The 25,982-nt window shown below is 43.1% G+C and overlaps 3 protein-coding genes across 20 annotated transcripts in view; 2 read left to right on the top strand and 1 right to left on the bottom strand.

The window, feature by feature from the left end:
- Nucleotides 1-7,754, top strand: part of AXDND1 (axonemal dynein light chain domain containing 1) — a 136,796-nt gene extending 129,042 nt beyond the window's left edge. Inside the window, exons 27-29 of the transcript XR_013529486.1 lie at nt 2,668-3,158; nt 4,744-4,898; nt 7,031-7,754. The gene's annotated coding sequence lies outside the window, so the exon portion shown is untranslated. The remainder of the gene's footprint in view (nt 1-2,667; nt 3,159-4,743; nt 4,899-7,030) is intronic.
- The window catches only part of NPHS2 (NPHS2 stomatin family member, podocin), a 31,571-nt gene extending 9,064 nt beyond the window's left edge, over nt 1-22,507 (bottom strand). For 2 of the 4 annotated variants that reach the window (XM_035279271.3, XM_035279277.3), the window contains exons 1-7: nt 22,377-22,507; nt 13,235-13,314; nt 9,358-10,077; nt 5,483-5,569; nt 5,161-5,264; nt 2,177-2,249; nt 535-617 (exon numbers count right to left, since the gene is read on the bottom strand). In XM_035279271.3, the coding sequence (XP_035135162.1) occupies nt 535-617; nt 2,177-2,249; nt 5,161-5,264; nt 5,483-5,569; nt 9,358-9,631 (621 nt within the window). In that variant the 5' untranslated portion in view covers nt 9,632-10,077; nt 13,235-13,314; nt 22,377-22,507. Of the gene's footprint in view, nt 1-534; nt 618-2,176; nt 2,250-5,160; nt 5,265-5,482; nt 5,570-9,357; nt 10,078-13,234; nt 13,315-22,243 lie in introns of all 4 variants that reach the window. The other 2 variants (XM_035279273.3, XM_002760322.8) reach the window with 2 other exon arrangements.
- Nucleotides 10,097-25,982, top strand: part of TDRD5 (tudor domain containing 5) — a 96,834-nt gene continuing 80,948 nt past the window's right edge. For 2 of the 15 annotated variants that reach the window (XM_035279257.3, XM_078356217.1), the window contains exons 1-3: nt 22,573-22,794; nt 23,337-23,581; nt 24,201-24,377. In XM_035279257.3, coding sequence (XP_035135148.2) covers nt 23,350-23,581; nt 24,201-24,377 — 409 coding nt within the window. In that variant the 5' untranslated portion in view covers nt 22,573-22,794; nt 23,337-23,349. Of the gene's footprint in view, nt 10,192-22,572; nt 22,795-22,831; nt 22,953-23,336; nt 23,582-24,200; nt 24,609-25,982 lie in introns of those variants that run through there. The other 13 variants (XM_054247409.2, XM_035279251.3, XM_035279262.3 and 10 more) reach the window with 11 other exon arrangements.

Here is a 25,982-nt window from a genome sequence, read left to right as displayed (position 1 = left end):
GCAGAATTCCCTCCTCCTCAAAGGGGGGTCATTTTTTTTCTGGAGCCTTTCAATTGGATGAGGCCCATCCCACATTATGGAGTGTAATCTGCTTTACTCAAAATCTACTGATTTAAATGTTAATCCCAACTAAAAAAAAAAAAATACCCTCACAATAACATCCAGATGTTTTTGGCCAAATATAGGTCAAATGATCATGGCCTAGCAAAGCTGACACATACAGTTAACCACCACAAAGTTCTTTGCCCATTTTTAAATCAGGTCGTTTACTTTTTTGTTGTTGAGATGTATGAGTTCTTTATATATCTTGGAATAGTAACCCTTTATGAGATATATGATTTTCAAATATTTTCTCCCATTCCCTAGATTGCCTTTGCACTCTGTTGTGTCCTTTGATGCACAAAAGTTTTAAGTTCTGATATAGTCCGTATCATTATTTTTCTTTCCTATTTTTGAGCATAAATAATCATTTTGTCCATGGTAGGCAGACGATGGAAAATGTATAGAGAAAGCAAAGGCCATCATTTGGCTTACCTCATGAAAAGGTATCTCCAGAGTTTGGAGACGAAGGTCAACCTTGTGGTACGTATCCAGGCAGGGCAAAAAAAAGAAAAGACCTAGAAGAGGGGGAGGAGGAGATGACAGATAATAGCTAGCATGAAGGCTGTTTGGCTTTCACCTTTTTGGGGTCAGGCTGCATACTGCATTACTTTTCTTAGCCTCTAATTACAGAGCATTGGCCCATCCCACCCTGTTTCCACCTGAGGGTCAAAGGAGAGCACTATTAAAATTTGCTCCAGAACAATAGGTATAAACAGGGATTATCCCCAGCAAACTGGGCTGTGTGGTCCCTTTAGTCATGGTGCTGGCCTCCCAGATATCATTTGCATATCTGCCCTTTCACCAGAATTGAACTCCCTCCGTAGTGTCCTATGCACTACTGTAAGCCTTAGTGTCTGACTTAGTGCCTTTTAGGTACTCTCTAAAATTGTTTTTGAGTCCATGAGTGTACCCAGGTGTCAAACTTTACAGCCAGCAACCTCCGTGTCATTTTTCTTAGAATGTGAGCCCCAGAAGTAATCAGAATAGCAATTATCATGATACCAGCTTTCTGGCTGGCTAGTTAGTCCTCACCCACCCAATATAATATATAGGATCAATGTGCAGAAAACATTTATAAATTGATTTATTGAGATTTTATGAGAGCCCACTGGATGTTGTGGACTCCTGCAAGAGCCAAAGCTTTGTTGAAACAAGCAGCACTTCAAAGAGCCCAGGATCTATCTGGGGAGCAGCCCAGCTACTAGTCCTCAGTGCCAATTGAGAAGGTTCCTGAAAACCAGGGCCAGAGCAAGATATTCTTTGTCCTGGAACTACAGGGTCTGTTTCTACTTTTGTGTGGACTTGTCTATTCATTCTGAATCTTCATACTCTGATATTTGTCCCTAGTCTGGTCGCTGTGGGCATGGCCTGGAACTGAGACCCTCTCCAATATATACACAGTGGGACTCACACCTTCCTGGCTGACTTAGCTGTCCAACCCCCCACTACTAAACTTTTCAGACTGACCATACTTCTATCTGTCTCCCATAAAGAGCTTGGACCTCTGGACATCAAATCCACTAGATCTTAAGGTTCTGAGATCAGAGACCATGTCTTATTTATCCATCTTTGTATCCTTGGCAGTTAGCACAGGGTTTGAGACACAAGAAATGCTTAAAATGTGTTTCATAAATCCCTGCAACTGAAGATGGATTTGTTATTTGGATGCTGAATTTTGCCTATCTCCCTCCCATGACTGGATCTGAGCACCTGGATTGGGAACTAGCTCAGCTTTTCTCTGAGAATTCACAGGATTCTGACCATATATACATTGTACTCAAACCAGTCCCCAGCTATTGGCCCTAAGCTGACTTGCTATTCCAGCAAGCCTGGGCCTGGCATGTGGGCTCTCCATACTGGTTTTCTCTCTTGGCTACCTATGACCTAGTAGTAATGGTCTCTGAAGAATTTCTTAATAATCTATATTGTAAGTAACAGATATGCAGATATCATATCTGGAAAATGCAGATATCATGAATCAAGTTGCTTCATGTATTCAGAGGTCCATATTACAAATCTGCATGGGTTGAAGAAGGAGGGAGGTATTTAAAAAAAAAAAAAGAGTGTTTTTTACCAGGGCCTTTGGCTCTTCCAGGAAGCAGATGTCCCAGTCGGAATATAATTACTCTCTCATGCTCTTGTACAACCTAAAAGAGAAATTTAATCCTTTCAAATCACTCACAGAAAGAAAAATAAAGTCTTCAAAAGGCCTTGGCATAAGAATGATCCTAGATATCAGAAATTTTTTGTCTTGAGAGCCAATAAAAATTTCTATTAATACTTAAGTTTCCCAAATCTATATTTAGTAAGTATAAAATTTCAGAAACCAATGAAAAAATGTATTAACCATGTTAATTTTTGACCCCATGGACAGAATTTTGATTAAAGACTTATGATTATCTAAAAAAAACCATGGCCAACTTTCCCTAAGTTAATCTTATCAAAGCATGTTAAATCTCGTGTTTTACTGTGATTTCTGCATTACTAGCTTTTATATGTATCATTCATTAGCTATTTAACACAGAGGGAATGTATTTTAATACCACTTGTGTTATTTTGTTTCAGAGTGCTGCTTCAAAATGATTCAATTGGATTTGTTTTGTTTTGTTTCGAGATGAAGTTTCACTCTAGTTACCCAGGCTGGAGTGCAGTGGCATGATCTTGGCTCACTGCAACCTCCACCTCCCAGGTTCAAGCAATTCTCCTGCCTCAGCCTCCTGAGTGGCTGGGATTACAGGCCTGAGCCACCACACCCAGCTAATTTTTTGTATTTGTAGTAGAGATGGGGTTTCACCATGTTGGCCAGGCTGCTTGAACTCCTGACCTCAGGTGATCCACCCACCTCAGTCTCCCAAAGTGCTGGGATTACAGGTGTGAGTCACCGCACTTGGCCAGTTTTATTTTATTTTTTTTTGAGATGGGGCTTCACTCTTGTTGCCCAGGCTGGAATGCAATGGTGTGATCTCAGCTCACTCCAACCTCCACCTCCCAGGTTCAAGTGATTCTCCTGCTACAGCCTCCTGAGTAGCTGAGATTACAGGCTCTACTAACCCACTGTAAGTCCTTTGAGGTTGGGAATCATGTTTTGTTTGTCTTCATGAGGTTTACAATTTCATGAGGCCAGAACACTGCCTTGAAACAATGAGAACGAATGACTGTATATGGTTCTTAGAGCATGCCCAGAAATTCCCAATTGCTTGGTTCCTAGCATTACTTGTTACCTGCTTTTATGAGAAGAAACAAATTCTTCCCAGAGATGAAGGGGAGTCTTACTTCTTCAAGACCTTGCTCAAATATAACTGCCTGGGTCTGCTTTTGTTTCCTTTCCCTAATTGGCTTCTTCCGGCTTTCTATCTTCAGTGACCAGACCTGAAAGCCTTTCCCAAAAACTGTGGCTGAGTCGGTGTGGAATTTTGTAGCAGTCATGCAGGTGCTCAGGTCACCCTTCAATAAGAGCCTGCTGCCAAGTATATACTATCTATAGAAGACACACTTTATATTCAAAGATATGAGTAGACTAAAAGTAAAAGATGGAAAAAGACATACCATACAAACAGTAACTACAGGAGAGTGGGAGTGGCTATCCTAACACCAAAGAAAATGGACTTCAAAACAAGCAAACATGTTACTAGCAATAAAGGGAGGCGTTGTATAATGATAAAAGGATCAACGCATTAGGAAAGTGTAACAACAGCAAGCATAGTATACCTAAAAACAGTACCTAAATTTACATGAGGAAAAGACCGAAATAATTCAAAGTAGAAATAGACAGTTCAGTAGTGACAGCTGGAGACTTCAATATCCCACTTTAAACAATGGATGGAACTAGACAGACACAGAAGACTTGAACAACACCATCAACAAACAGACCTAACAAACATCTTCCACAGAACATCTCTACCCCATGACAGCAGAGTACACATTCTTTTCCAGCATTTATGAAACATCGTCTCCAGGAAAGATACTATGCTAGGCCATAAAACTAAGTTAAACAAATTTAAAAGGATCGAAATCATATAAAGTGTATTCTCTTATTACAATGAAGTTAAACTAGAAATCAGTAACTGAAGGAAATTTGAGAAATTAACAAATAAGTGGAAAGTAAACAACACACTGTAACCAATGGGTTAAAGAAGAAATCACATGGAAAATGAGAAAATACTTTGAGATAAATTAAAACAAAAACACAAAATACCAAACTGTATCTTGGGGAAGAAAATGGGGAGGGAAAGATGAAGAGGGGGAAGAAGCCGCTGCCGGCTGTGAGTACAACCCAACAGCAGCCGCAGCAGCCCTGCAGCTGCAGCCAGTGACTGAGATGGCAGGAGTACTGGGGCCATGCCGTTTCTGCCCATTATGGGAGTCCTTTGAAGCAAACCTTGCTCTGGAGTTCCCTTTTGGGCTGGCCAAGGCTTTCTCAGAGCTGCACCCCAGTCGGAGGCTCTTTCTGTCCAATCCTTTCTTCCTCTTCTTATATCACAAGTGTCAGGCCTGCATCACTGTCTGAAGGCTTCTCCTGACTACTCTTGTTTTCTTTCCCATTAATCTTTCACAGGCAGTATCTCCCAATAAATCTCTTGCTCTTCTAATTCCATCTTGGCACGTGCTTCCAGAACTAACACAGGTCTTCTTTTACCTCAGGGACAGGCATCTATAACCACCTGTGGGCCAGAGATAATCATGATTCATGGACTACAGAAGCTGCCCGAGAAGTTTTGTGAAGTGGGAGTGGATGTCATGATCCATTCTGGTCACAGAATGCAGATGAAGTAGACATAGCCAATATAATACACGTGGTAAGTGCTACAGCGAAGTGAAAGCAGAGAGACGCAGGAGCACTGGGAAGGGAATGGCAGTCTGGGGGAGTCAAGGAAGGCTTCCTGTTTACATTTGAGCAAGGTCTTGGAGGAGTAAGAGCTATTCTGGAAGGTGAGTCAGGGGTGAGGGCATTCCACATAGGCAAGAATATGTACCAGAACACAGAGGTGAGAATGGGCTTGGTGTGGCCAGTGAGAGAGGCATCAGGAAATTACCTACTGGGTCCTCATGGAATCTCACCTTTATGCAGAACCAGATGGAAAAAGGGAAGGTCATGATGATGAAGAGCAGAGAAATGAAGACAAGAAGCCACTCACAGGCCCCTAAGCCAGAGGATTTGGTACCTTAAAAAAAATTAAAGCAAAAGCATAATTATATTGAAACTTCACTGTATTCACTGACTAGCATCTGTTGGTCTAATCCTTGGTATTGGAGTCAGAGCAACTTGGAGACTTTGCTGGAAATATTAGAATAAGTTAAATCAGACTGGTCAGAGTTCATAGGACCTGGGGAGGAGCAGGGTCCTGGAAAGGTAGTGGGGACCAGGCATAGTGGCTCACACCTGTAATCCCAGCACTTTGGGAGGCTGAAGTGAGAGGATTGCTTGAGTCCAGGAGTTCAAGACCAGCTTGGGAAATATAGTGAGATCCTGTATGTACAAAAAAATTAAAAATTAGCTGGGTATGATGGAGCATGCCTGCAGTCCCAGCTACACAGGAGGCTGAGGTGGGAAGATAGATTGAGCCTGGGAAGTTGAGTCTGTAGTGAGCTATGACTATATCACTGCACTCCAGCCTGGGTGACAGAGCTAGACTTTGTCTCAAAATAGAAAAGAAGGGCAATGGGGGGATACTGGAACAGGCACAGAATCTGGGAAGAAGGTTTGGATTCTAGTTTTGGCTCTACCATTTCATATCCAGATGACCTTAGGCAAGGCATATGACCTTTATAAACCTCAATTTCTTCACTGTATAATGGGGATGCTAACATCTCATGACTATCCCAAAATAACTAGTTCATGAGATGTATCGCCCACTTTGGCATAAGGATAAAATAACACATACATATAAAGCAGTGAGCAGTACTTTACATGTGTCAGGTTTAAGTGATTCCAACCACCTGTCCAGAAGCTTATCGTCCATGAAATAACTTCCCCATCCATTACCTGCCTTAATGTCTGAAATTCCACCATTTTAACACTTCCATTAAGGTGTCGATCTTGATAGTCTTTGAAAATTATCTATATGGGGTAAAATTCACCTACTGATGTGATTTTTAAAAAGTGATAAGAAACTGCAGTTCAGAACATCCAGGATGTTTGGGTGATAAATGAAACAATATCAAGGAAAGTCAGCCTTAAGAACACATGCTTCTTGGGGTCTTGTCTTATTTACACTGTGCCCTCAGGGCTTAGAATAATGCCTGGCACCATAGAGATGCTCAATAAATATTAGTTGAAAGTGGGAATAAAGGAGGGTGAAGATGATTTAAATGTAAGAGTTATGAAAATTTCCAGAATTTTAACCTCTAGGTACTAGAAAACTGACCAAAGGAATTCTGTTTGCCAGTTTAAAAAGATCACAGAGGACTAGAAGGTGACTAAAAATTAGGAAATGGTAAAAAGTCTATTTTCTTTCCTTCCTTCCTGCCTGCCTTTGTGCTTGCTGCCTCCCTCCCTCCCTCCCTCTCTCCCTCTCTCTTTCCTTCTTTTTTCTTTCTTTTGAGGCAGGGTCTTGCTTTTCTTTCTTTTGAGGCAGGGTCTTGCTCTCTCCAGGCTGTAGTGCAGTGATGTGATCATGGCTCTCTGCATCCTCAGCCTCCTGGGCTCAACCAGTCCCTCCACCTTAGCCTCTCAAGTAACTGGGACTACAGGTGCGTGCCACCATACCTGGCTAATTAATTTTTTTGCAGAGATGGGGTCTCACTATGTTGCCCAGGCTGGTCTCAAACACCTAGCCTCAAATGATCCTCTTACTTTAGCCTCTTAAGTGCTGGGATTATAGGTACGAGCTATGGCCCCTGGCCTAAAATCTTGTTTTTCTTAAGAGATGGGAATGAAGGGGATAACTAATTAGTAGGCCTGAAAATTTGATTTGATTTTCTTGCCCAGAAAGGTCACCACCAAACTGACGTGCAGACCACTTGAAGAAGAGGACAGATATGCAAGCTGTACCAGCACAAAAACAAAATTAGCACTGAATACCACAGTATGGCAGTTTCTAAAGGCCATCCTACAAAATACTGATCCTACAGGTTGCTCCACCAAAGAAGAATTTCCTGGGCAAATGAGTTTAGAGGACACTAAGCACTACATCCCATTCCTGGAGTTCCCAGTGCTCATCACGATATTGAAGCTATGAGAATCTCTCAAAGCATTCTTAGCTTTTTTTACACACGTTTGACCAGGTAATGTTTTCTCTAAGGAAGACTCACTGATATTTTATGGAACTTGTTTCTCATGGAAACTACTCTGGGAAATGCTGCTCTACCAACATATTAATTTTTATAATATTCTTCTTCAAGGGTAATGACTAACAGTATCATTGCCATTTTTAATTAGTTTATAAATGTTTCAGTTGCCAGTGGTAGCCATGGAAAGTAAAAATAAATAAATGTGCATACAAAATTACATTTTGTAAGTGAAAAAAGGCCTCAAAAATTCCTTCATACAGTAGCAAGAGATATGAATAGAAAACTAATTTCTACACTCAAGCCTAACCTGAAGCTTTATCCAAAAAATACCGTTCTGTTAGAATAAGTTGCTTGAATATCCAACTTGTTTGGTTTAAGTAAATAGTCAAACATTAAATTGTCAAGCAAGAAAAGCCTTTAAATATCATCTCAGAGTCTCCAGCATTTTGGTGAGGTGAAGCGCTTTTTCATTTCTTCCATCTTAAGTAGCCTGCCTCTGGGAGTGTGGCGCTAAGTGAGTTCCCTGCGAGCCTCGGAAACCTCCCACACAAGGGCTCGGCCAAGGTCACTTCATCCTTAGTGGGACTGCTTGCCCATTGCTTGGCATCTCCTGCTTTAGTTACTCTGTAGCTGGAGTGACTGAGGCCCACAAAGGTGCCAGTAGGACCATGACCAGAAATGAGAGGCGGCACCAAGCAAGAGTGAGCATTTCAATCAGACTGTCTCACTCTGGGAATATGTCTTCTCTACTTCCCAGAAACAGGACTTGTACACGTGACTCAATTTCTCAGAGCATGTTTCCTCATCTGTGATAAGAGGATGGTGAGGGATTAAATAACTCAGCAAAACACCCAGTGTGTGCCTGGCACATAGTAGGGGTTTCATAAATGGTGGCTCCCTTACTTGCCTACCCTACCAGTGTAATCTGCTGTTTAACAGTTACAAGCCCTCTAACCTCAGTATTGAACCCAGCAAATCTTTACTGAACAGAGGTTCCTGGCTGATGAAAGGGTATCATCAACTGGGCAAAACAGTATTAACATAACCCATTTAAACTACACCCCAACTGCAGAAATCTTCCTCAAATGGTAGCTTTTAGTGATCCAGCATGTATTGCATTGCTGGCAACCAGGAAATGTTAAAACTTCATAGCCAGCAGAAAGCAATATAACACCCTATTCCTTATTTAATTTCTTTAAACATCTGTCATCCTACTAAAGTGGTCCTCATTTTTTTCTTCCACTCATTATAAAAAACACCGGAAGTAGATAAAATTTTTCCCAAAAATTGTTTCTCCTGCAGAAGCAGAAGAGGCACCTTTTTTTTTGCATTCCCTCCTTTGATTTAATTTTCCTCTCTCTTAGCTTGCAAGGATGCAGCTAGAATTGAGTATGTTTTGTTCCAAGCTTTGTGCAGAGTGCTTCGGATGCCTTTTCTCATTGTATCCTCACCACTACCCTCTGAGGCAGCTACTGTTAGATGAGAGCTGGTTAAGGTCCTTCCTATGATCACATGGCTAGCAGTGGCTGAGCTGTGGTTTAAATTCCGGTGTGGCTCGTCTTCACTTGGCTCTGCTGTTACTGCTTTTCAGAAAGAATGATAATCTCCCCGGAAGTTTAAAATGCTTTTAGGTAAGACTGACGGGTGGGGACGTGGGAAGAATAAGCCACATAACTGCCTACAGCCACCAACTCGTGCATGTTTTTACTTAAATTAGGTGCCCATGTGCCCTTCTGTGGCCACAAAAACCAACTTCATGGCTCCTTTGCCATGTTGATTGGCCCCCAACCTGGACCACATTCCCTCCCACTCCCATCCAAAGCTGACCCGAGACCAGGATATAGTGATACTTGTATTTCTTATGACGTTCTTTGCTCACCATAGGAGGTTGCTGGGTCCTGGGAACCTGAGCATCCAGCAGTCTGCTCTGACTTCAGTGGGTCTTGTGGGATGACCCTTTCCACCTTATCTGACACCCCTTAGTTACCACCTGGAAAGGCAGCAGAGAACAGTGCCAGACCGTACCTTCCTCTGGCCGCTCGCTCTCCAGCAGCGCCACCACCTCGGTGCCTTCCTCGCCAGAGCCCCGGACCTCATCTACGTCCACCACAGTGGCGGCGGGCGCTCGGGGCTCCCCTGCGGTCCCCGCCCGTCCGGAGCCGGAGCGCTCGGGCCCAGCCTCCCGGCGTCCTCGGCCTCCACCGGCCCGCTCAGCCTTGGCCCTCTTGTTCTCCTTGTGCGGGGCGCTGCCGCTTCGCCCGCGGGCCTCCCTGGAGGAGCTTCGCGCCCTCCTCTCCATCCTCAGAACTGCCGGGCGGCCGGAGCAGCAGCCCGGGAGCGCGGTCCCTGCGGAGTCGCTGCAGGTCTGCGTGGCGCGCTCGGGGGGACCTTAAAGACCGTCGGGTGGGGGCTGGGGGCGAGGGGCCGGACCCTGGGGCGGGGCCACGGCGGACGCACCCCGAACTCCGACGGCTGTTTCTCCGCGGAGCTGTGTACCTGGCTCGCCGACCCCACGGCCGGGGCGGCGCGGACGCAAAGCGCTCTGGGTGGGAGAGCCGGCGCCAGGCAGGGTGCGGTCGTTGGAAAGTACGTGTCTGCAGGTGGCAGCCCGTGCTTCAAAGAAGACTCAGTACCCGGAGGGTTCCTAACGTCATGCTAAAGGGCTGAGGGAGATACAGAAGCTCATCGCAGGCTCTGGTTTCTGTGCAGAACAAGTACATCTTTTGCCTTTTACTGCAGATTTCCCTGGAGAGGATCAGTTGTTAGTAACCAATTTTTTTGAGGTCCGGCGTGGGCAGGGCCAAGTATAAGAGAAAAAGAAAAAAACACAAAAGGTCAACGAATTAGGATGATTTTAAGGTAAAATCAGATATTTCCCCTCAACCCCCAACTTTCTTTCTTGGAGTCGTCTCTAGGATGCCTTTCCTTCCTCCCTACTTATTTCTTACTTTATATCCTGGCCCTAGTTTGTCTACATATGCATTAACCCGTAATGATGTTGGTTGGTTCCTCTTGGGAGTATTTACATTTTAAAGGGGATAAGGGAAAACTCTCTTTGCGATCTGTTTCGTCTCTGTTATTATTTAGGGTCTTTATTAAGGCTTATGCCTGAGGTTGATGAGGCAATGCTTCTTGAAGAATCATAGGAAGGGATCTGGTCGAACTTCTGTTTTTAGGAGGGGACATTTTGTTCTGTGCTTCCATGGTGAAGGTAGGAGTTTCGCTTTTTCAAGGTTCACTGGTCAGGTTGGATCTAGCAACGAACTGAGGAGCTGCCTCACCCTCTTCCTTCTCTTTCACGTTCTGTTAATAATTTATTTCTTACTGAAAGGAAGGTTTGTCAAGATAACCCATCACACAAGATTTTTGAAACTACTCAAATAGCTCAGATCGCATGATGGCAGAAATAATGTTCACTGATTGTTAAAAATTTTCAATATTTATTGAATTCACACAGCAAGAGCTTTTTTTCTCTCCCAAGACCTTATTAAAGACTGAGGACCTGAAGTAACTCAAGTGGGTCTGGAAAAACCATTCCACTACTTTCTTCTGTATGTTCCAGTTTAGGCCACTGGGAGTAAGGTAAATAAAAGATGAGCAACCAGTCATTTAAATTGGTTTTTCACTCTCTAAACCTGATCATTGCATGGGCTATCTAAGGAGGACAAATATTTCCTCTCAAGGGCCTGCCTCAATTGATAGTTTCTGCCTACAGTGAGAAAAATTCCAAAGTTACATTTGGCTCCTAGAGAAAAAGGTATCATAATTATTTCAGATTCACCCGAATTAACATTGCTATTAGACATAGCTAGCATCTTTATCATCCTGCAGAGATTCCCCAGTTAGAAAAAGTGAGAAACTGTTTGTAGCATTTGTTGATGTCTTTCCTCAGCCTGATCGTTATAAAAATTAATTTCAGGCCGGGCACGGTGGCTCAAGCCTGTAATCCCAGCACTTTGGGAGGCCGAGGCGGGTGGATCACGAGGTCAGCAGATCGGGACCATCCTGGTCAACATGGTGAAACCCCGTCTCTACTAAAAATACAAAAAATTAGCTGGGCACGGTGGTGCGTGCCTGTAATCCCAGCTACTCGGGAGGCTGAGGCAAGAGAATTGCCTGAACCCAGGAGGCGGAGGTTGCGGTGAGCCGAGATTGCGCCATTGCACTCCAGCCTGGGTAACAAGAGCGAAACTCCGTCTCAAAAAAAAAAAAAAAAAAAAATTAATTTCATCTACATCCCTAGCTAGACTCATACTAAAATTGCACCTGCTTTTTATTCCAAGAATGGAGCAGAATATCTGGTCAAATGATATTCCCCCAAACTGTACTGTATTTCAGTAAGAGAGAAATTCCTTGTTGGAGAAAAACCAATGAGAAAAGGCCCTACTGAGTGCTGGAGCCCATGCTGGGCACTTGTTCTCAGTCACCTTTGCTCAGTCCCCCTGGCTTCTTTGACCACTGACAAGTTACAGAGTCAGTACTTCATTTTCTCTATCTATATGTAACAGCAGTATAAGCAGCTACTTATAACACAAGTCTGCTGGGATTATGAGTGGCAACACAAAATCCAAAAAGCTGTATCCCATTCTATGATAAAAGGTCAATGCAGCATGGCTGGAAGGTGGAGGAGTTGGGGAGGGGAGTGCTGAGTTAGCAAATGAGTCCAGCTGACTGTCCTCAGGTACTCTTACAGGGATGCTGCTGTTTTCTTTCAGATTCCTCTTTAATTGAAAGTGCTGCTCATCTCTTTGCTGAAAATATGATATGCACACATTCCAAACTCCTTGTTTGGATTTGTTAAGAGACTGACATCTGTGGGAACTGGGTTACTAGAAGAAAGGGAGGATCAATTAAAGCTGTGTACATTTGAGTCTATGTTCCCAAGATGAAAGGTCATGAAAGAGTGTAAGGCTTTCTAAAGTATTACACTTATTCCCAGTTAGCATTTTGGAATATTACAGCCATATAAATAAATGAAGGCATGAATACTGATTCATATGGATTATTTAATGGAAAGGCTGGAATTGATTGGTACCACATGACATTACAAATCCTATTATTTTAGAGCTGGAAACTATAAGGCCTTATTAAATTTGACTTTCTCAATTTGTAGGTGGCGGAGAGACCAAATAAGGGGGCAATAGTGGTCTAGGAAAGTAATGCTGCTGAGAGCCTGATGTGCATCTTTGGCAGTGGGTATGGCTTGGATTCAATAAACATTTCTGAGGGAGAAAATCAAAAGAATTTGGTATTCTCATGGAGTTATGGAGTGGCAACCATGAAGGGATAGAGGACTTGAGAAAGATGTAGAGTTCAACCTTAATAAGCTGAGCAGCTGGTTTGGTTGATCCACATCCCCTAACTGTTTTGACCCCAAGCATCTTATGTTCCTGCCCTCTTTGCTTTGAAATGCAGGTGTTGGCCTGTTAGGTGCAGGGACCAGATGAGACTTAGTTAACTTTTCTCGCCTTAATTCACTCCATAGATACTTAGTGAGCACCTACTATATGTATAGCACTGCTCACCCCTGCGGATTTAAAGGTAAGACATGGTGCATGCCCTTGAGGAGGTATAGTGTAATAGGGAGAGACAGATATGTAAACAGACAAGTCTGATAAAGTGTTGTACAAGTGGGTTTTGGAACCTAGCACTACTGACATTTTGGACTGAATGATTCAGTTTGGGGGCTGTCCTGTGCACTGTAGCTGCATTGTTAGCGTTGCAGCATCATTAGCAGAATCCCTGGCCTCTTCCAGATGCCTGTAGCATTTCACCCCTAGTTGTGGTGACCAAAATTATCTTCAGATATTGCCAAGTGTTTGTCCCATGGCATCAGAATTGCTCCTGGTTGAGAACCACTGATCTATATGGTACTGTGAGAACAAAAAGGGAGTAACACTACCTGAGTGGAGTGAGAGGAGATCCAGTTTGGGCCATACTGCAGTGAGTAGGTGATCCTCAGATGGATGTTGAGAGCTGGGCCTTCCAGGCAGAGGAAACAGGACAAAAGACAGCAGGTCAATCAGTGGCTTGACAAACTGGCAAAGAAGAGGCCAGAGAGCTAGGTAGTGCAGGAAATGAAAAGCCTTTTATACCGTATAAGAGAATTTAGATTTTCTCTAATTGCCAAAATAAGCCATTGAAACATTGTGAGGAAAATGGTTAGCTCTGCAATTGAGATGAATCACTTTATGGACAAGGTGGAAGGTGAATTGAAATGGGAAGAGGATGGAGGCAGAGAGACGAGTGAGGAGACTCTTGAAACAGTCCAGGTGAGAGGGACGATATGAGTTATGTTTATAGGGAAGAGTCATGACTCTCAGGACTCAAAGTGATTGGTGAACGGGGCTGACATCCAACTGAGGGAAACAGATTTTGTGTAAAGGTGGGTAGACCAAGTTTGGCTTCAGAGGTATTGAGCTAGAACTGTCTGTAAGTTATCTGTCTAGAAATGCACAGTGGGCAATGAAATATTTAGGTTTAAAGCTCAGGAGAGATAATGTTTCTGAAGCTAAGATCATGACTCTTTCACTAGCTGCTAACTGTGGCTCCAGCATCTTGTGCTGGATTTTCAAGAGAAAAACACAGAAAGAAGAAACAGCAGATGGCAAAGCGATCCTGGCCAGCGATGGCTTCAATATACTTTATCATCTCTCTGGTTTTTTTTTGTTTTTTTCACTGAAGATACATTTTCTATTTCTGGTAGCTTGTGTGTGACCCTGAGGACTCTATTTTCTTCGTCTCTTTCCAGTTCGGTGTTATGGAAGAAGTATGGCGGGGAGGAAAGGGGTGGAAAGGGAAGAGGACAGACAGGGAGAGGGAGAGACTGATCCTAGAGCAGTGCTTCCAGTCTTTCCCATTAAAGGACAGAAAATAATACTATTTGAATAGCATAATGGGAGGGGATTTGAGGGTATCTGTCTAGGGCTTGGTGAAAACAATTTTTGATATATAATCATAGTTTTAAAAAGTTTAGGGATTCAATATCAGTGAACTAAATTTGTACACAAATATTTTAAAATTTTAAAATAGAATCTTTAGTTTGCTTCCACAGATATAAATTTTATGTTTGAAATGACAAGAAATTCCTAATCAAAATTTTTAAAATTATGAACTCTAAATTTTGTTACCATCAATGAGAAACATGTTCACACTATTTTAAAAGCTTTAAAAATCATTTTTACAATAATCACTTAAAAATTTACAACAGTTGAACTTAAAGAATTTAATTTCCTTCATCAACAAATGTAATTTTGATATTTCTTGTGATAATGTGAATGGGTTTCAAATCTAATCAACTTTTTCTTTAAAAGTATTTCAAAATGATGATGAGGCTGGGCATGGTGGTTCTTGCCTGTAATTGGGAGGCCAGGGCAAGAGGATCTCTTGAGCCCAGGAGTTTGAGACCAGCCTTGGCCACCTAGAGAGACTGCTGTCTCTATGAATGAATAAATGAATGAGAAAGGGAAAGTAAAGGAAAAGAAAGGAAAGAAGCTCTAGGGATCCCAACACATGCATTATTAAGAGCTGTCACAGTACAGCTAGAATAGATTCTCCACCTCTCTCGCTCTGCTCTGTACAGTCTCCGTGGGCAAGAGACCATGAACTTCACCCATAAGTGAGGGCAGAAGCAGGTCCTTGACAGTGCTTAGCTTCTTGCAGATCAGTGAGTGCTGGATAGCTTTTACCATGCCACCTGGAGGCCTGTGGCATGTCAGCCGATCCCACTTAGTTGCCTTCTGAAAAGTCTGGGTGTAGGCTACTTTGGCCTGGAGGTTCCCAGCATCTCTTTAACCCCAACCCTAAAGCTTTCCCTATGGGCTGAGAAAATGAGTATTAGACTGTACACCTGTAATCTATTTGGGGCAACAGAGGTGGGAAACTCCTCTACAGCATGCATCAGAATCACTTGGAGGGCCTGTTAAAGCATAGATTGCTGGACTCATCCCTCCACCCCCAATTTCTGATTCAGCAGGTCAAGTGAGGCCTGATAATATGCATTTCTAATCAGTACCCAGGTGATGCTGTTGGTCTGGAACCACACTTTAAGAACCAGTATGATACAGATTTTTAAAAAGTGCTTTCTAAATACTCCATTTACAGCAGCCCCATTCTGTCTTATCCTGGTTTATTTTTTCTAAGATCCTTTATTGTTACTTGACACCACGTATATTATATATTTTATTTGCTTAATGCTTGTCTTGGGTAATGTCCAGAAAAACAGCGGTGTAGTCCCATCTCTTAGGACAGTACTTGGCACACAGTAGGAGCTAAAAGATATGTGTTGCTTGAATGAACATGCCTTTTGGAAGGCATTAGCCAAAGTTGAAACTATGAGAATGAGAAAGCTCACCTAGGAGACGATCCAAGATGGCCGATTGATAACAGCTCGGGATTGCAGCTCTCAGTCAAAGCACAGAGAACTAGAGGACGCCACACTTTCAGACAAATTCTGGTCGCTCATGGAACAGAAGATCCCCAGTGGAGGAACCACACGGGTCGCCAGCATGACTCTTGTGGCCGGTGCAGCGGTTTCGCCGGCACCTTGGCGCAGCAGCTCTGGGAGCAGGGTAAACAGGGCTGGCTCCCCTTCTGACCGAGGTTTGGAGGACCCACACGGGTCCCCAGCACGACTCCTGAGACCGGCGCAGTGGCTGTGACGGCACCTCAGTGCGGCAGCTCTCGGCGCAAAGTAAACAAGACTGGTTCCCCTTCTGACGGAGGGGAGCCCGGGGAAGGCAGAGTCGCCCATTATGGACACAAGAAGGAAGCCAGACAGGAGAATCCTGGGCAGAAAAGCACCATCAGTCTTAACGCCGCCGTTCTGGCCCTGGGAACTAACAACTTGGACATCCAATCAAGACACCTAATCTGAAAGTTGGTAATTTCAAAGACGACAGGAGGATAAATTTACAATGATGGGAAGAAACCAGCGTAAAAAGGCTGAGAATACTCAAAATCAGAACGCCTCTCCCTCTAAAGATGATCACAGTTCCACATCAACAATGGAACAAGGCTTGATGGAGAACGAGCGCATCCCAGTGACAGAATCACTCTTCAAGGAATGGATAATAAGAAACTTCTGTGAGTTAAAAGAACATGTTGTAGCCCAATGTAAAGAAACTAGGAACTTTGAAAAAAGGTTTGATGAAATTCTATTGAGAATAGACAACTTAGAGAGGAATATAAGTGAATTAATGGAACTGAAGAATACAATACAGGAACTCCGAGAAGTATGCACAGGTTTAAACACTCGAATTGTTCAAGCAGAAGAAAGGATAACAGAGGTCAAAGTCCAACTTAATGAAAGAAAGCAAGAAGACAAGATTAGAGAAAAAAGGATAAAAAGGAATGAGCAAAGTCTCCAAGAAATGTGGGACTATGTGAAAAGACCAAATTTACATTTGATAGGTGTACCTGAATGCGACGGAGAGAATAAATCCAACCTGGAAAATACCCTTCAGGATATTATTCAGGAAAATTTTCCTGAACTAGCAAAGCAGGTCAATATTCAACCCCAGGTAATACAGAGAACACCACAAAGATATTCCCTAAGAAGAGCAACCCCAAGGCACATAATCGTTAGATTCACCAGGGTTGAAACGAAGGAGAAAATACTAAGGGCAGCCAGAGAGAAAGGTCAGGTTACCCACAAAGGCAAGCCTATCAGACTTACAGCAGATCTCTCAGCAGAAACTCTACAAGTGAGAAGAGAGTGGGGGCCAATATTCAACATCCTCGAAGAACAGAACCTTCAGCCCAGAATTTCATATCCAGCCAAACTAAGCTTCACAACTGAAGGAAAAATAAAATCTTTTATGAACAAGCAAGTACTCAGAGATTTTATTACCACCAGGCCTGCTTTACAAGAGCTTCTGAAAGAGGCATTACACACAGAAAGAAACAACCAGTATTAGCCTTACTAAAAATATACCAAAAAGCAAAGAGCACCAACATAAAGAAGAATTTTCATCAACGAATGAATCAAATAGCCAGTTAACATCAAATGGCAGTAACCCTAAATTTAAATCGACTAAATCCCCCAATCAAAAGACACAGCCAAAACCCAGCAGCATGTTACATCCAGACCTGTTTCACATGCAAGGATACACAAAGACTCAAAACAAAGGAATGGAGAAAGATTTACCAACCAAATGGAGAGCAAAAATAAATAAATAAATAAATAAATAAATAAATAAAAAACAGGAGTTGCAATTCTTGTAGCGGATAAAATAGATTTTAAAGCAACAAACATATAGTGGTAAAAGGATCAATACAACAAGAGCTAACGATCCTAACATCCAGATACATAGAGACTTAGATTCAATGAGACAGAAAATTAATAAGGATATCAAGGACTCGAAATCAGATCCGAAACAAGTAAACTTAATAAATATTTATAGAGCTCTCCACTTCAAATACATAAAATATACATTCTTGTCAATACCACATCACACCGACTCATAGGTTTAAATGAAACATTGATTGGCTATTATTAATACCCATTTTTTTTTTCAGAATAAAGCGATATTTCCCTTCACCCTCCCTCTCTCTCTTCTTCTTTCTTTCTCTCCTTTACACATTTTTTTTTCTTTCCTTCTCTCAAAAAAAGAAATCAACCTGTAAACCTCTAGATCCAGATCGGCAATGTCTCTCTCATTGCTTGAATTCCTTCCTTCCCTTCCCTCCCTCTCTCCCTCCCTCCCTCCCCCTCTTCCTCCCTTCCTTCCTTCATCCCTTCCTTCGTCCCTCCCTTCCTCCTTCCCTCCCTTCCTGCCTTCCTCCCTTCCTCCTTCCCTCCCCAAAAAAAAAAGCTCACCTAGGCAGAAGGTGATGGATAAAAAGGCGAAGAGCCAAGGACAGACCCTGTATTAAACGTACATGAACATTAACAGAATAACAAAAGCAGGAAATAGAGCAGAATGCTAGGAGCCACGTCCAATGCAACAGCATCATAGAAACCCACAGAGGAGAGATTTTCAGAAAGGGAGGACAAAGCAACAGTTAACAGCAAAGATAATGTAAGATGAAAGACTGAAAGGTCTGTAAAACTTGTCAATTAGTAGACTTGCCAGCGATGACTATGGTAAAAGAAGGATGTCCTGAGTGGCAGGCTGATTGCTATGGAATGAGCACTAAATTGTGGATGAAAAAGTGGGAAAAAGCTGATGTAGACTGTTTAAGGATTTGGCCCAAAAGGAAAGACTGGAGAGGAAGGTAGGTCAAGAGAAAGTGTTTATTTCTCCTTCCTGCTGTCTTTCTCCTCTCTCTGTGTCTGTGTTATGTGTCTGTAAGATCAGAGCATTACTGTATGCTATAGAAAAGTAGTCTGTGAAGAGGTGTTGAATATACAGGATTGTGTAATAACCAAAGGGCAAGGTCATGATCCTAGGGGAGCTGAAGGGATAGAGTCAAGAGTAGGATGGATGACCCCCTTACCCACTGAGACTAGAAGGAAAGACCTGAGGGGAGCTAGTTTAGAGGACTGAAAATTGAGGGGGTTCATGGATGAGAGCCTCCATTTGTTTTGGGGTGATCTGGAGCAAAGTCATCTAGTGATAGAGCAGGAGTCAGGTAAGAAGTATAAGAGCAATGGCAAAGGCTTGGAGTCATTGCTGCGGGAAATAGACTTGAACAATGGCATCCGATGGACCCAAATTGGGCATAATGGTAAAAGACTTTGGGATATGGGAACGTTATATTCATTCTATCACATACTTCTAGCTCACCATTCCTTATTCTGTTCTTCAAAAGATTTTCTCCTCCTTGTCATAAGGCTCCAGAAGTCAGTCATTTCTCCCTACCTCCCCCCACTCCCCTGGCTGTTTTCTAAACAGCCTCCCTCCCCCCCTCCCCTGGCTGTTTTCTAAGGCAGGAATGCTGGAAGGAGCAGCTGCAAATTAAAATACACTCCCACAGGAGGCAAAGAAGGATGGGAGGTGGTCATGTGGAGGGAGTTAATTACCAGAAGAACAGTGGGCTCTAGTCATCATAACAGGCAGCAGGGTGGAAAACAAATTAGTCAGACCCAGGAGCTCTCTGGTTAATTAATTTTAGGAACCCAAGGAATGGACTCAACAAATAAGCCATTAGGTCCTTTTGGTTTGTATAACAAAAACAAACCCAGGCTGGGCAGTGACTCACACCTGTAATCCCAGCACTTTGGGAGGCCAAGGTGGGAGCACTGCTTCAGTCCAGGAGTTTGAGACTAGCATCAGCAACATAGCAAGACCCCTACCTCCTCCTACAAAAAACGTTAAAAAAAAAATTATCTGAGTATGGTGGAGCATGCACTACTAGCTACTCAGGAGGCTGAGGAGGGAGGACTGCTTGAGCCTAGGAGTTGAGGTCTTCAGTGAGTCATGATCATGCCACTGCTTGATCCCCGGAGTTCAAGGCTTCAGTGAGCTATGATCATGCCACTGCATTCTAGCCTGGGCAACAGAGTGAGAGTCTGTCTCTAAAAACAAAAACAAAAACAACCCACAAAACATAGCTTTAGGTCTGGTGAATAGAAGCCTCTCATGAACAAGAGAGACACAACTTGTCACCCCTTTACCATCACTAAGTCAGATCTCAGATCCACAGCCTTTTGAGCATCATCCATATATATATATATATATATAATTTTTTTTTTTAGATGGAGTCTCGCTCTGTCAGCCAGGTTGGAGTACAGTGACAGGATCTTGGCTCACTGCCACCTCCACCTCTTGGGTTCAAGCATTTCTCCTGCATCAGCCTCCTGAGTAGCTGGGACTACAGGGGCTTGCCACCATGCCCGGCTAATTTTTTAAATTTTTATTAGAGATGGGGTTTCACCGTCTTAGCCAGGATGGTGTCAATCTCCTGACCTTGTGATCTGCCTGCCTCGGCCTCCCAAAGTGCTGGGATTACAGGCATGAGCCACCGCGCCCAGCCAGCCCAGATATTCTTGAAGAAGGATGCTGTGGAAATACTGTACCTAAGACTTCATGCAAACTTTCATCTCCCCAAAGACTTTGTGCTCCCTTATAGAAAACTGCTCTGGAGAAAAGGAAATACCCAAACTTTTTAGTGACTATCATATGTGAATTCCAAACTAACATTAATTTCTGGGACCCCAAATGGTTTGCCATCAACATTTTGAACTTACAGAGATTGGGTGACACATGAACTGAATTCTGGGCCAGGTTCACCTTTGGGCAAGGGTAGTGGAACTTTGAATTCATCCTATGGTTAGGGACTCTAGTTGCCAAGTGAATAGCTGGAATAGGTCATCTTAGCAACTGGCAGAATTACTACATTGGTAAACTCACCCATGGAGTAAGGGCTATTCCTGTAGGAAGTACCAAGTGGGGTGCCAAAACAGTACATCAAAAGCAATACCACATTCCTGGAAAATTGCAGAGGTGTTACCATCAAAGGAGAGAAAGATGCTACTGCGATGGTTCCCACCTCATTCCCATTCACTTCACAGCTGCCACAGATGACTGATGGGTCTTGGTTACTGCAAACCCAATCAAGTGGGGACTCTAAGGGTAGCTACTGTTCCCCAATGGAGTCTTTCTAAAGAAGCAACTTCACACAGCCTCTGACACTTGGTTTGCAGTTACTGACCTGGGATTTAGCTCCAGAATATCTTTGTAAAAACTTTTTTATATTATGCACCAATAACTTTTTGATTCAATAGCATATTTTATGTTTTTATTGCCTGTCACTCTTTCTTATATCCTGATTCATATCTGTATATCAGTTTCTTCATTTTACAATGGGCATCAGATTTGTACCTTTTTTCAAAGTTATTGGGAAGAAATGAGATAATCTATGTCGAGAGCACATAGTATGTGCTCAATGTCTGTTGCTTCATTATCTGAAATAACTGGGGATGAGAATCTGGGACATCTTGTCAATTTATTGTTCATTTTGCAGGAGTCATTTTCAAGTCATTCAGTGGATAAACTTTCTGAATCCTTTCATGTCTGAGGATGTTTTTATTTTCCTCTCACTTTACTGTTGATTAGCCTAAAGGATTCCAGAGTTAGCCCAGAAGATATTGTCATTGAGAAATCCAAGGACAAACTAATTTCCATTGTTTTATAGGTAACATTTCCATATAAAAATCTCTTGATTCTCTTTCTCCTAGAGTTTACCTAGGACAGGATCTTTTTCATTAACTATTCTGAGGACTCTAAGTGGGCCCTTTTAATCTGAAGACGTGATTTGGTGCAAATTTAGGACATTTTCTTCTTTTTAACTCCCCAAACCTCATCATCATTCTTGATGTTTTTTGTTTCTACAACTTTTGTCATTCACATGTTGTAATGTTTAGATCAATTTTCCATGTCTTATAATTTAACTTTTTGCTAATTGCTATTCAGCCCTGCCCATTCTGCTATAAATCAGCCCATAAGTCTTATTTTCTATCTTTCAGGGACTCCTCTATATTCCTGCCTCATTAAGGGAACATTTTGTTCCCTTGGCTTTAAAAAAAAGCATTATGTCATGAGATTTAAGAAAGAAGATAAGGTCGTTGTGTGTCCTCAAGTCTCTGTTGATTCAAATTCTGTGGTTATTTTGGTTTGTCTTGCTTTTTAAATTAGATTGTACATTTTAAGGTACAAGTCTTTATATTATACAATGCCTCTCTATTCTGTATCTCTGAAATTACTGTTTTCTGGTTTTCAAGGACTTTATAGATCTGGCTCACTCTACCAAACCAACAAATAAATCTTTAGTCTCCCCATTCTATCTCCAGTGGCACCTAGAATGTTGTCCACTCATTCAAAAAGGTCTCCTAACCCCACCCATTCCTTTATCAGGAAGCCAGAGTTGCATGTAGCTCTGCAGGGATTCTCAACCAAGAATCAGAATTGTCTTTGATTTTCCTCAAATAAACCCAGACCTACTGAATGAGAACTTTTGTTTATCAGACCTGTGCATCCTTTTCTTCTCTTAAATAGCTCCGCAGGTGATTCTGAGGCCCACGAGTCCTGCTTCCCGCCCAGGGCCCCGCCGCGCCCCCGCCCCGGAGGTGGTTGGATTGGTGCGAGTGCCCCGGGCCCCACCTCCCGTCTTCGCACCGCGTGGCAGGAGGTAGGCGCCGGTGATCCCGGAAGGCGGCCCGCCTTGGCAGCCGGGCCCATTGGCCCCAGAGAGTGGGACGGACCTCACACCTGACCCCCGAGCGGCTAATCCTGCCCAACCGTCCCACCCACCACGTGCCCTCGGGGCTGGAACGCGGCACGCTGCCAGGGGACGCTTGTGCGCAGGCGCGCGGGGCCGCCGTCGCAGCTACTTTCCTGCGCCGCTTCCTGCGAGGGAGCCCTAGTCTCTGCCCGGTCCGCAACGGCAACGTTGGTGTCACGGCGCGGTGTGGGCAAGACGGGTGACTGGCAGCAGGGCGGTGCTGGGCCGAGAAGTGTCTCATCTGGCGCCTTCCGCTCTTCCTTTTCACCTCTGGGTTGCAGAGAGCCGCTAGGGCAGGTGGAAGGGCGACGCCCCGCTCTCGCGAGGGGCACCCAGAGACGTTGGGGGCGGGGCAGGGACCCCTCACCCTAGATAGGTTAGGAGGCGGGTGAAGAATGGTGGTGGCTTCAGATAAGAGGGAGCAGGGAGCGTCCCCTCGGCTTGGGGTGCAGGAGGTGTGCGGCGGGGACGCTTTTCTGTGGGGCCTTCGCTCTGCAAGGCTGAGTTAGTGTTGGGTCGGCCTCAGTTCCCAGTTCTGGTTGCAGACGAGCCCGCGAGGGCTTTGGATAGGAAGTTTGCGTTGGAGTCTACGCCCCACAGGAACCGCAGTTAACGCCTCCCCCGGCCATGGGCAGAGTTCTTGACACCTACCTGTAGCTTAATCAGCGCCGGTGGAGATTCAGGGGGCCGCGCGCAAGCCACAGGGCACCCTCACAGTACTGCCTTATCACTCTTAAAACTCACCTCTCAGTTATTTGTATCCCACTATTGGTTGTTTAAAAAAAGTTTTTTTCGTGGGGTTGCCCTCTTTTCCTCATGAGCTACGTTTCTGTCTTCAGCCTCTAGGGCACAATGTCTGAGCAACAGCGTATACAGGAATGTCTGCGGAAGGAAATAAGATCACTTCTCATTTCCACCAAAGATGGTTTGAGCCCACAGCAGTTGGAGAAGGAGTACCTTTTGATGATTGGCAACCATCTACCACTCCGGATCCTTGGGTATCGGTCCACTATGGAGCTGGTATTGGACATGCCTGATGTTGTTAGTGTCTGCTCCGGTGCAGGTGGTACCGTAATACTGAAAGGTACGTTTAAGACTTTTGAAGGTCTATAAACTTTGTATTAAAAACAGTTTATTAGTAAATAATTATTCTAGTTCCACAGTTATTCTGTATCCCAGCCAGTGGATTTTAATTTGGTGGGGGAAGGAAAATCTTAGGTGCTTTTGAGGTTGTGGGCAAAGTTAGAACCTTTGCAAAATTAACAAACCATTCCCACCGTGACAACAATTGTGCACTCACAAAAACTACATTTTACATATGATTTCGGGTTCTTGCACCTTCAGTTGGGAGAAACAAAAAAAAAGGACTTCTTAATTATAAAAACATGTTTTCAATTCCGTGAAGCACAGGAAAAAACCATTGTAAGGAAGTTCGTAGTTCTTCCCAAGAGTTTCAAATCTGTCGGGAGTCAATTGTAATGATACATTGAGTTATCTTTTCTTCACCTGGTAGAAGAGCTAGGAAGCTGTTGCTTAAAATGCAAGAAATCGAGGAACAAGAGTTACTGTTGTTTATCGTGCTGCCTGGATAAAGAGCTATTTGGAGGGTTAGGAACTGTATAAGCACAGATACTAAGGATAAAGAAGGGAGTAAGGTTTCCACCTAAATGTGTTTGTTTTTTTTTTTCCCTGCATCTCCTTAGCCATTCCAGATGAATCTACCAAAGGAATAGCAAGCTTAGTTGCAAAACAGAAGAGCAGCCATAAGGTTCGAAACTGCATGCATAAGGGAAGGCCCAGTTTTTATTCTGGACCAAGCTCTCATCGGCGAGTACCTTACCGAGGAAGGGTTGCCCCTATTCTTCCAGCTGTTGTGAAGAGTGAGTTGAAGGACCTGTTGGCGTTATCTCCTGTTCTCCTTTCTGATTTTGAAAAGGCATTTGCCAAAAGATTTGGACGATCATTCCAATACACGCAATATGGATTTCTCTCTATGTTTGAAGTGCTAAATGCAGCTTCAGATATCATTTCTGTAGAGCAGACCAGAGCAGGTTCTTTGTTGATGCTAAAGAAGAGTGTAAAAGAGGAAAAGTGGAGAGGATGGCCAGCAGGTATGCACGTGGGCCAATGTTGGAGCATTCCTGGCACATAGAGTGGTGTGTAATGGCTAAGGTCCATGAGTTTGTTCAAGTTGAAGCCTGGCTTTACTACTTGCTAGTTAAGTGGTCTCAGGCAAACTATTCAATCTGTTTAAGCCTGATTTCCTCATCTCTAAAATAGCAATAACAATATTCGCCTCTTGGGGTTGTGTTGAGGACCTTACATGAGATGAGTTCTGTAAAGTGCTTGGCATTTAGTAAGCTCATAATTAGTGTTAGGTATTATTATTTTTAAAACCACAAGATCTGCTCTCTCTAGAACACTGTAAATTTACATGAATAGCTGTATTCATTGCATAGAAGCTATAAGTAGAATGAAAAGTTAAAATACTTAAAAAAATGATTAACATTAACCCATCTAATCTTTGCCGTCACTGGGGCTTATCCTAGGAGACACTGGTAAGTTTTGTGGTGTAGTGATAACCACCTTATCTGTATAGCATTTAACCTTGCATTCTCATTACTGTATTAGGTAGGGTGAGTAACCCTGTCTTATAGATAAGGAAACCAAAGCTCTGGAAAATTAAATGGCTTTTCCAAAGTCACATGGCTGGAAAAGTGGTAGTGGTACAGCTAGAGTTAGTTCCCTGCTCTTATTGCTACCCATCCAGTGCTTTTCTGCCCAAACACTATGTCTATTAAAGGCTCAAAAGACATACTGAAGACTCAAAAGACTGACATGACCATCTGCGTAATATCTCCCTAGACAATAATACAGTTAATACACTGAGCATTGGTGGGAGAATATTTGGGAGAATTCTATGCCTATTTCTGTGAGTTTCTTTTTCTCCAAAATCTGCATTTAGATTAACGTAGGTGAACCATGAGGATGTGTCACAAGTTTATAAACCAATATTTACACTGTGGTGGGTGATGTAGTTTGAGGGTATGAGAATATACTTGGTTAGGAAGGCTCTGGAGGCCACCAAGTATATTAAGTCTAGCCCTCAACTTTATCAGTATTCTTGAAGTCCTCAAACATAGGAAGACTAACTCTATTATGAGTTGTAGAAAGCACTTTACCAATTTATTGAATAGTTGTGGTGAGAGGGGTGAATATTCCTTTCCAGTGATTCTGTTCATGTTCTCCATTCATGGTTCCTACCTTTGTCATCAGGATATCTTGAAGTAACTTTTATTTTTTTCTTTTTTGGTGAACTTGACCTTTAGGGTAAAGAGCTAGGCTGTGGAGAAGTCCTGTGATGTATCTTTCATGTCGCATAACAGAATACACCTTTCCAGTGTTATTCCCCCTTCCTGCAAATCTTAAAGAATTTATACTTTATTCTGTAGTTTTTCATCCTCCCAGAATTGTGCTACTACTAG

This window comes from Callithrix jacchus, chromosome 18 (assembly GCF_049354715.1).
Source record: "Callithrix jacchus isolate 240 chromosome 18, calJac240_pri, whole genome shotgun sequence".
In the NCBI taxonomy this organism is placed as follows: domain Eukaryota; kingdom Metazoa; phylum Chordata; class Mammalia; order Primates; family Cebidae; genus Callithrix; species Callithrix jacchus.
This window is presented reverse-complemented; position numbering and strand designations above follow the sequence as displayed.